Source organism: Pagrus pagrus (genome assembly GCF_965226575.1).
Source record: "Pagrus pagrus genome assembly, chromosome: 16".
In the NCBI taxonomy this organism is placed as follows: Eukaryota; Metazoa; Chordata; class Actinopteri; order Spariformes; family Sparidae; genus Pagrus; species Pagrus pagrus.
Window position 1 is genome coordinate 20,281,849 of NC_140200.1, and position 10,124 is coordinate 20,291,972.

A 10,124-nucleotide genomic window follows, 5' to 3' on the forward strand; every position below is an offset into this window, starting at 1 on the left:
CGGGTTGTCATATGTGCTTTTCAACGATAAATATACCCACCCCCTCGGCTCACAGCTGTGTCTCTGGGCTAGGCAGAGTGTCTACAGGGGTGGCTGCCTCTCCATACACACCGAGCTAGAATGATTCAGTTTTGGCAAGGCGTTGTATGCCATCAGGCTGCTCGTGGAGGGACAGCCTGCCTCCGTGCACGCAGCCTGTCTGCTCTCTCCTACCCAGAGACACTCAAGCAGCGAAAAGCGGCTGTTGAGGAGGAGTTTAACCCAAGAAGAGCAGCAGCTGGCCAGTCAGGAGGGACTGCAACAACTAAAGAGGGTGGTGTGTTTACTGGGGAAAGTACAGGTCACAGTCCCTGTTATTAGCATGCGAGGACAAGCCCGGAAATTCTCCCTCCTGAGGAGAGGTTTTCACGTGAAGCGTGACTTTAAGTGCTTCTGAATATTCTTATTTGACAGGTTCTTTATTTGACGGATTGTATTTTCAATCATACAGACAGTGGTGCTACTGGAAAAACACTCTTTTATTATTTATTATATACAAACATTGCGCAGCAGACGGTAATGAAAGGGTCTATTTTGAAATAACGCCAGAATACAGTATCTGACAACCCCTCCAGTCACAAACCTGCTTCTCTAACCTTCAGACCACCACTGCCCCTCATTTGTTAGACTAAACACAGCTCCTGGAAAAGCACAAATCATCCATTCAAAAACATGTGCTTGTGAGTTTGAGCCTTACCATGGTTTTCCCACACTGGAAGCTGATGCTGGTCTGAATGTTGTTGTCACTTCCTGGACATTTTTGTGTGCTATTGAAGTCCAGCACCTTGCCAGAGAGCCGCTGCAGGGACAGATCGCCTGCAAATTCAAGACAGAGGCAATTACAGTCCATTAATATGGGTTTCAGTCTTCTGGTTGTCTAATAAAATAATTATCAATAAAGGAAAGAGACTATTAGAGAGAGCAGATCTTACAAATGTCATTAAACGAACCACACTAAGCTGGTTTAAATCATATTTATCAGACTGATTTTATAAGTTAACAATGAATCCTCTATATACGTCAAATTTAGTCCAGGGTTCCACGAGCTTCTGCACTTGGACAAATTCTATTCACCTTATTATGAAGAAAAACTCTATTACAGCTGCAAGGTTTAGTTAACTTATCAGTTAGCCTATGGAAAGAAAATTGATAGCCAACTGTTTTAATTATCAATAATCATTTCATTTTTCAAGCAAAAACATTTAGTGGTTCCAGCTTAATGAATGTAAGGATGTGTTGCTTTCCTAAATTCATGAAGGTATTTTACTTGGCTCAATACACCGTCAAGTGACATGATCCAACATTAGAGGACCATTGAAAGGAATCTCAGAGTTATATTTGTTCAGGATGGGTCTTTTAACTGCCACATAAAACATTTCAGGGACTTTTTCACATACGTAACATTGCAAATATCAATCATGACTTATGTTATGATGTGGTTCTCAGACTGGGTTTCCCTGAATGTTACTGTAGCAGACAGTCAGGCAGAATAATGTCTTAACCCAGCAACCTCTACTGACCCACTGCTCTGTAAACACAAGATAAACCTTTGGACCATAATAACCTGACCCTGCTGCCAGAACAGAGGTCATTTATCATGTGAATAGAAACAGACAGCAGTGGGAAATGTTTTGGTACGGAGGAACATCTAAGAGTCGGGCAGTTAAATAAACTCATAGCAGGTAAGCCTCACGGTAATGTGTAACCAAATATAAAGTTGTAACAAATGATAATTCACTCAATCAATAAAAATGACAATGAATAATCAGTTTCCTTCTTTCTGAAGGCCCAATAATCAAAAAACACAGACAAACAGACACTTCAGATGCAGATCAAATGTTGTTGTCAATGTTGGCGCTCCAACTTCAGCTCCCTTTGAAATCAACTCTACTTGTGTATCTGTCTGTGTTCATGTCCTCTTCCACATCCTCTTGGTTTTGTTTGTGTTTCACTTCTTTTCTGAAAGCCTTTCTGAAAAGTCGGGCTGAGAAGGGAGAGAAACTCGCACAAGCTTTCAAAGTGTGTGTGTGATGGTGTGTGACTGAGTGCTCTCTGCCCTCTGATTTCAGCAGGCCTGTTATCACAAAGCAACCATAAAGGAATGTAACTGAACAACACTGTGACCTACTAACACAAAAACAACTCGCCTACAGTAGGCATGACTGTGAGTCAGTCAGGAAACACTGCTCATGTTCTAGCCTGTTGCACTACTTCAGATAAAATACCCACTTACAGTTTTTATCATATTTCCCCAGTATTATGTTAGTTTGCAAATACGCTGAGCGCAAAGATAAGGACCAAAGAAGTGGATAATGCAGCATGATGGTTTTACCGACACTGCTCTGGACATATTGATTAGATAAAGTTGAAACAGGGACCTGATTAAATGATTAGCTGATCGTCAGAAAATTAATATTTCAGTTACATATTCAGGTTTCAGTTATTTACACTGTCAACAACTTTTTATGCTTTAACAGAACTTTCTGAAGCAAATACTGATTGCACAGTGTCATGGCTGTAGGAAAATGTTCGTGTATAGATATAAAACATAAATTTTGCTTTCACTATGTTTTTTGGTGTGCTGCCAGGCTCAAATTTTCCACAAAAACAAAACTGAATTTATGACACAAAGGAATCGCGTCTATCATTACACAATCAAAACAAGAGGCAGCATTGGTTTCCCTTATCACTATCTAACGGTGAAACAACTTCAATGACTGTATAAGCTCTACACTGCAAAAGAAAAAGAACCCACTGATTCAGAAGGCAAAGAAGGTGAAGAGACAGAGTGAACAAACAGGCATTCACTTGATGGAGAGCACTCCTGTATAGTGTCAGAGTCTGTTCCCCCCGCTGATATGTGTTTCCTCTTACCACCTGGACTTGAGATGGTTCAGAATTGTTATTTTTTCTACCGTATCAGGAAGTAACAAAAACTGCCCACTTATTACCACTGAGGGTAAATCCCCAGGACTTTTCATAGCGCTGAGATCAGGAAATTTAGGTTGAGTTGGGATTTTTACTGTTGTTCTTTGCTTTGGACAGTAGCCAGGCTAGCGGTAGCCATGATACTAATGCTGTTTTTGCAACAGTGGCGCCGGTTACTTTTCACTACTTTCTTAAGAGAAAAGAACATTAATCCAAAACGCAATCAGAATAAAGACAAAAATGATCTGTTGTAAAAGACATGAAAACAAGCTGACAACAGCTGCTGATCTCCATGGAAGGGCTGACAACAAACTTTCCACTTCTACAGTGAGGTAAGTGTTCTGTTACTCAAGAAGAGGTTTCGATTTGAGGAAGCAGGAGAGATGTGAATGTCAAAGCGTGAGGATCGATCATGTGTGGTTTGGGAGCATAGCCAACCAGACAGCATGAATAGAGCCTGAAGCAAACAGTACAGAGAGCGAGAGAGCAGAGCGTGAGTCTATTTGTGTTTGAGGGCGTTTATGCTGGATGATGTGTTCCTGGGTCATGTGATTAGTCATGATTAAACTGCAAATCATCTGACCGGACTGCTTCTTGTTTATCACCTCTCACTTCTTTCACTTTCCTATATGATCTTCCTCTGGAGGGCATCTTAATAAAATAAGATGGAAACAAACCCTCCCAACAACATGAGTCTGCAGTCTTCAGCCCAAAGCAACATGGCTCTTTGTCACCCTTGGAAATCTGAGCCGGATGACACACTCTGAGGCTGAGAGCTACCAAACACCAATTTGTCACAAGGGGAAGGTCACGACCTCAGACTGCAGGACAAGTTGTTGTTGTGGGGCTCTGAAATAACTGTCTGGCAGCCTGTCTTCTTTAGAAAGGTCACGGCCAAAATCAGAGACAGCGACGTAACTAAAACTGAGAAACAGCCCCAAACAGTCGCAGGAAGTCTGAAATGTAAATGATCTTTAGCTAAAATTGATGTGTTATTGATATCATTAATAGCTAATGACATGTGACACTTGGCAGATGGTCTGTTGTTATGACACAACACGAACTGTGTGACTGTAAAAGCGCTGACTCTGATCACAGGGAAAGTTTCAAAGTGTTCCCTTACTGTACACACTTTTAGATGATTAATTGATTAGTAGATGGAAGGAAAATTAATCGCCAATTATTTTGATTAATGACATTTATGATAGTAATTAAAGAGTCTTTGGGTTTTGGTTTTTGACTGTTGGTCGGACAAAAGCAACAGTCTGGAGAGGTCAATGAGCTCTGGGAAATTTTGATGAGCATTTCTTCATTTATTCATTTGCCATTTTATACTTTAAAACGATTCAAAAAAAGATGGCAGAGTTATTTATAATTATCAAATAAAGTTTACTGTTTTAGTACTCTGATGTAATTTTAGACTATAAAGTTTGTTATCAAACTACAAATATCCAGCCTCCATTGCGTCTTTGTTAAGTGTTTGATAACCAATAAATTAGTTTTGGGTTAAATGCCTGAAATAAGGTCTGTGGTTACCACAGGCTGACGACATTTACACGTTTTGGTCCCACAATTTAATTATAAAATGCTTACGTCTAAAGTGTCTAAATAAGATTACAGAGGTTGTCGGGGAGATTAAACGTCATCACAGCAAACACAGAGACTCATCTGATCACTAGTCCGTCTTTACAGGCCGAATTTAGTTACAAACTATTATAACTCTTAACTTTACAACTTGTACATTGATCAGTTTATAGAAAACATGTATAGTAATTGGGTAGTAAGATGCTTAGTGGTGGTGACGTTTAAGTCATGTGACAGTGATGTAGTCTGTTTATAGCCTAACATCAGCTTTTAACTTCATACATTTCATTTAGGTTCCAAAATCTCAAAAGTGGTGCTCATCTGTGAAGATTATCTTGCTGAACAAAATGTGTAAGTATCATAAACATGCATTTGCCACAGAGATTATTTCGGTGATATTCAAATATCCAATTTTATTTTTTTTGTGGAGGGAACCAGGCCAATTCTGGGTAAGCCTAAAAAAATAAATCATCCCTACACCACTCTATTGCAAAAATGAGCATATACTAGCCAATATATAGATATGAGAATTTTTTGCTCCCTACTACCTGCCCCAAAAATCAGCTCTAATCGAGTGATGGTGAAAATAATGGGCAGATTAATCAATAATTAAAATAATCCTGTTACTCAATGGTATAGAGAACTTCCCCCAGAAAGACTTGGCGCCAGAATAAAAGGAAATGAGCCACTGACAACTCGCTTACCCAGTGATCTTAGTGACTTCATTCAGAAAGGAAGTGGACAAAGTTTCTAGAAGACCCTCTTTATTTATTCACTCTATGAATGATATGTATGGAGTAACACTATGTTGAACATGTGGGTAAAATGCATATTTCTACGACAAATGTGTGTCATGTTTTTTTCCCTTTTCTTTAACAAAAATGATATTGTTACCACCAATGTGTGTTTATGTTGGAGACGAAGAGAGAAGGAAATTAAAATGTAATCATTAAAAGAAAATTATTGTTGCAGCCCTACAGTACATACTATGATTTGTTCTGCAAAAAGCCTTTTTTTTGAACATCTCAAAAAGCATCACTAATGTGTCCGTTAAGGAACGATAATAAAAAGCAGCACATTGATCCCCTGGTCCAACTGAACCTTTAATGAGTGTTTTTTGTGTTTTAAACTGTGGGGTGCTCCCCACAGGGGGTACGTTGCTTGGATGGAAAAATGTGGGGCAGAACTGAAGTTGAATGAATCCGATTGATGTGGGAACCATCAACAATGCATGAGGGAAGTTAGCAAGTTTCATTCTGACAGCAGAACACAGTGTGAAATACAAGATGGAGAGATTTTGACAAAGGTGAAAAAAGAAGTGATGATCGTCAAGAAAACAGATCAGTTCGACCTCAGGTGAAGAAACAAAGACAAAGCCTATCCTGCTCTTGGGTTCACTGTAAATAAATCAGGAGGACCTTCAGACATTTCTGAATCTTTTCATTTGCAAAATATTTCATAAAAAGCCCTGAACAATTTCTTAGACCCAAATGTCTTTAAAATGCTAAAATGCAACTTTATTTGAATCTAAATAATTCAGACATTACAGTTTTGGGTTTTTTTGCAGAGACACAACTCCCTGACTTCCAGCTTGCAGTTAGGGGCAGATATGTGGATCTTGCTGACACACAGCAGCAGCAGCAGATTCAGTCTCATCAGCACAGAGATTAGATCTGCTAATGTATTGATAAAGCTCTGAAAGACTGATCTATACATCATCACTTCACTCAGCATTAAGAAACCCCCTTAGCGGTCATGTCAGCAAAATATACCCCTTCACAGGTGACCACAGACCTGCTAAATGAGGCCAAACTGAGATCAAAACAATGATAACAGATCTAAAGTATATAAACACAACAGCTCCTTGGCTGTAGATTCTTGCTCAAGTGTCATTAAGAGCCGTTGAAATGTTCTCTGCTGTGTGGTTGTCATATGACACATGGGACAAATCAGAGTCAAAGAGCAATAACAGTATGTCTGCTGACATTCAACTTTTAATTCAAAAACATTAAACAAGTCATAAGTATGTAAACAGAGCAGTATAATGGGCTTGGCGATTGTAAACTCCAATGTGTTATGTGACTCTGGCCTGCAAGCACCTGCTCCAAACACAACACACAGCTCATTTATCCTGTATAACAACACAGCCGGATACAAAGCTGCAATAGATATGATTCTACTTCCTTCGGATTGTCTCCTTGGGATAAAGGTGACACAGGACTGGGAATCAATAACCGGTAACAATGAGCATACTGCTCCCCAGGAATAATAATGTTTAATGCTGAAAGTCAACAAATGAAATTTGACAGAATATGGAGGGGACTTGTTAACAATATACATAAAATAGAGGGACAGTTATCTCTCTGGATAAATATATATTTGTATCTAAACTGTAGCTATGATGGATTGTTGGTATCACTGGTAAATCAGAAGATGCTGAAGATGTATGTGCAACTGTGGAGAAGGGATAGTGCAACACAATGATTACATTTGTCCTTTTTTGAATGACAAAATGCATAATAAATACTGAAAAGAAAGGGTCCGATCCATCAGACTGGTATGCCTCTGAGCTTGTAATTTTCTTGTAATTTCCGATGTCGCCATGTTTTTCTCACAGTTGCACGTTGCAAAACAATGATGTCAAACTCCTGCCTCCAAAGCGTTGTTTCATTACATAAAGAACGATAACAACAGTGCTGGTTGTAATGTCTGTAATGACTTAAACAGGAAAAAGAAACACCTATCGCCGTCAATTCTTGGCCAATCAAAGGTGTGTTATCTCACGCAATTCACGGTCATAGGGAGCTGAATTGCTGACAGTCTTTATTGTGTGTAAGCTGACAGCATGTTCACTGCACCGCAACAATCCTTTTTATCCTTAGTTATCTACCAACACCTCCGGACACAGTGACATTCATAACAATAAATCCATTACAATGCTGTGAAAACTGCATTTCCACATTCATACAATAGCTCATTCATGCTGAAGAGAACCTAGCTCCCTTAGCTTCTTTATTAGGTTAAGCCATTATCTCTCCAACAGACAGCCATGATGCTACCACACCTGACTGATAACAGATGCGTTATGCAACTGCTGAAGCTTTATTGTGTCCCAGTGTGCACCAGTGGACTGTACTCACCGACAGGCTGGTCTTTTTTGGTGGTGAGGTCCTGAGCGCAGACAGCTGTGCCGAGGCCACAGCTGGTTGATGGTGAAGACTCACAGAGCTTTATCGTATAGCTCAATTTATTATCCCGGTCTATAGCTTCCCATTTATAACTGCAACACAAGGAAAAAATTTAATTAAGTAGAGAGTAGAGAGTAGAATAAAGGAAAATATTTAGGTCATGCACACACTTCATACCTACACCTATACACACCTATATCACACAGACCCACATTAGGTCTCAGCCCAGTTATATCAGAAAATAGTGAATAAATATTGTTTTTAAAATAGTGTATAGAAAGAACAATTACAATTACACTTAGTTAGATTTGTAGGCCAGGGCATCTCTGCAGCACTACAATACTTCTTTATAGTGAATAGTAGAAAAAAAATGCCCTAAATGTGATGCTGTTACACATTCTACCTCTGTAAATAAATCAATCAAGGAGTATGGTCTAGACCTGCTCAATTTGTAAAGTGTTATGTGATGGCTTTTGTTGTGAATTGGCACTATACAAATAAAGATTGATTGATTGATTGATTGATTGATTGATTAAAAAAAGTTTCTAAGAATGGACAAAGAAAACAAAATCATCTTTGGAAGAAGTAAAAGTTCATCCCTTCATTAGCCTATCCACTACAGCATATGAAGATGCCGCTACCCAGTTATTCATTTACCTATATTTCTTTCAAGCATTTATTTTTTGGTTAATTTTGCGTTCTTTTTGAAAAAATAAGTTGCCATGTAGCTATTTTTTTCCCCAAGAGGTAGATCAACAAAATAATTACATGGTTGCAGGTGTGGTGCCCCTTGATTCAGGAGGTGAAAGCACAGGGAGGGGAAGTGACATGACTGCATTGATTATCCATGTATCCCAATTGAAGTCAACTTACTGCTTTTGGTGAAGTGTTCCTATTTATACCCAACCTTGTGAGGTGAACTGCTGCCAAAACAAGTAAATGAAAGCCACCAGGCTGCCCTCACAAGTTGAGTTACCTGGTTATCATTTGTGACTTACTGCCGTGTCAATATTTGAACAGCAGCTGCAGACAGAGCTCCAGTTAAAGAGAACAACACTGCATTCACACAACAGGTTGTCCATATGTATCCTCACTTTACCTACAAAATACTGTGTTGCTCTGTCTTGTTATAGACAGACTGTCGTGCCATTGTCCTCTTCTGAGACATGCCATTTGACGTTGCTAACAGTTAGTTAGCCTAGCTGTTACATGACAGTTTTCATGTAACGTTCGCAGTTAGCTAGGCTGCACTTTAGCTTGATAAAGACAAAACTGACCGTTAAAACTAATGTTAATTGAGCTCAATTTGAATGAGTTTTGGAGCTTATTTAATTCAACTGTAAGTTAGCTAACAAACCTAGCTAATACAAACTTATGAGGCAGCACATTATTCAAATTACATTCACCGATATCTTAGCTAGCTCACACCGGTAGCGTTCACAACCAAAGCTTATCTAAAAGTTGATTTTGTAACTGGAACAAAGAGCCGGCTGATTGATTGTTTATGAGCTAATTTTACACAAGAGACCTTCTCATAATGTCAAGGCTCGTGTTATATGTCTGTAAATAAGCTAATAAATCGTCAAATGACATATTTCTGAATTTAAGCTATAATGACGATCTCTGTACATAATTAAAAGGATGAAATGCTGCGACTTCAAACGTTATTTCCTCTGTTTTTTAGCTGCAGTGTGTGTCAGCCGGAGGTGTGTTTGTTACCTGCAGAGGTCCTGGTACCACAGGCTGCCGTCCCCCTCCGCTCCGGACCGGACCAATAAACATCCCAGGCACCCCGCTAACCACAGAACCAGCTTCAGAGGCGAACAGCGGTTAGATTTATGCAGAAATGACATGTTTACTGTGGTGGATACTGTCTGTGGAGCCGGACTAAGACGACATGATACAGCAGAGTCTATCCGCTCCGGACCAAATCAGTAGGAAGTGACTGCAGCACATGACAGGACATCACATGACTCCCATGATGCTGACTGATGGTGCCTTCACGACCTGTGGGAAAACTGTGTCGGATAAAAACTAACGCTCGGACGTTGTTTTTATGCAACTAACTATCCATTCCCAGTGTTGTCTAACAGTACACAAAAGTCATACTTGAGTAAAAGTAAAGATATCATGTTAAAATATTACTTTGATAATAATGAAAGTCACTCAAATAGTACTTGAGTATCTGATATCAACTGTACTTACGCACCAAAAGTAAGTAAAATAACATTAAAAATGTATCTAAATGTATGAATATAATGTATATTACAGGTCAAGTCATTATGGACCTGGCCAATTATTATATCTGATATTCAACATTTTTCTACTTTTTATGAAAAACAGTTACCTGAACGCAGCATTCCTAATTGCATACAGCCAGACACT

The 10,124-nt window shown here is 39.2% G+C and overlaps 1 protein-coding gene across 1 annotated transcript in view; it reads right to left on the reverse strand.

Annotated features, from left to right (window-relative positions):
* Positions 1 to 9,679, reverse strand: part of igf2r (insulin-like growth factor 2 receptor) — a 49,483-nt gene extending 39,804 nt beyond the window's left edge. Inside the window, exons 1-3 of the mRNA XM_084377527.1 lie at positions 9,459 to 9,679; positions 7,692 to 7,831; positions 737 to 855 (exon numbers count right to left, since the gene is read on the reverse strand). Coding sequence (XP_084233653.1) covers positions 737 to 855; positions 7,692 to 7,831; positions 9,459 to 9,592 — 393 coding nt within the window. The 5' untranslated portion in view covers positions 9,593 to 9,679. The remainder of the gene's footprint in view (positions 1 to 736; positions 856 to 7,691; positions 7,832 to 9,458) is intronic.
* Between the last annotated feature and the right edge of the window lie 445 nt (positions 9,680 to 10,124).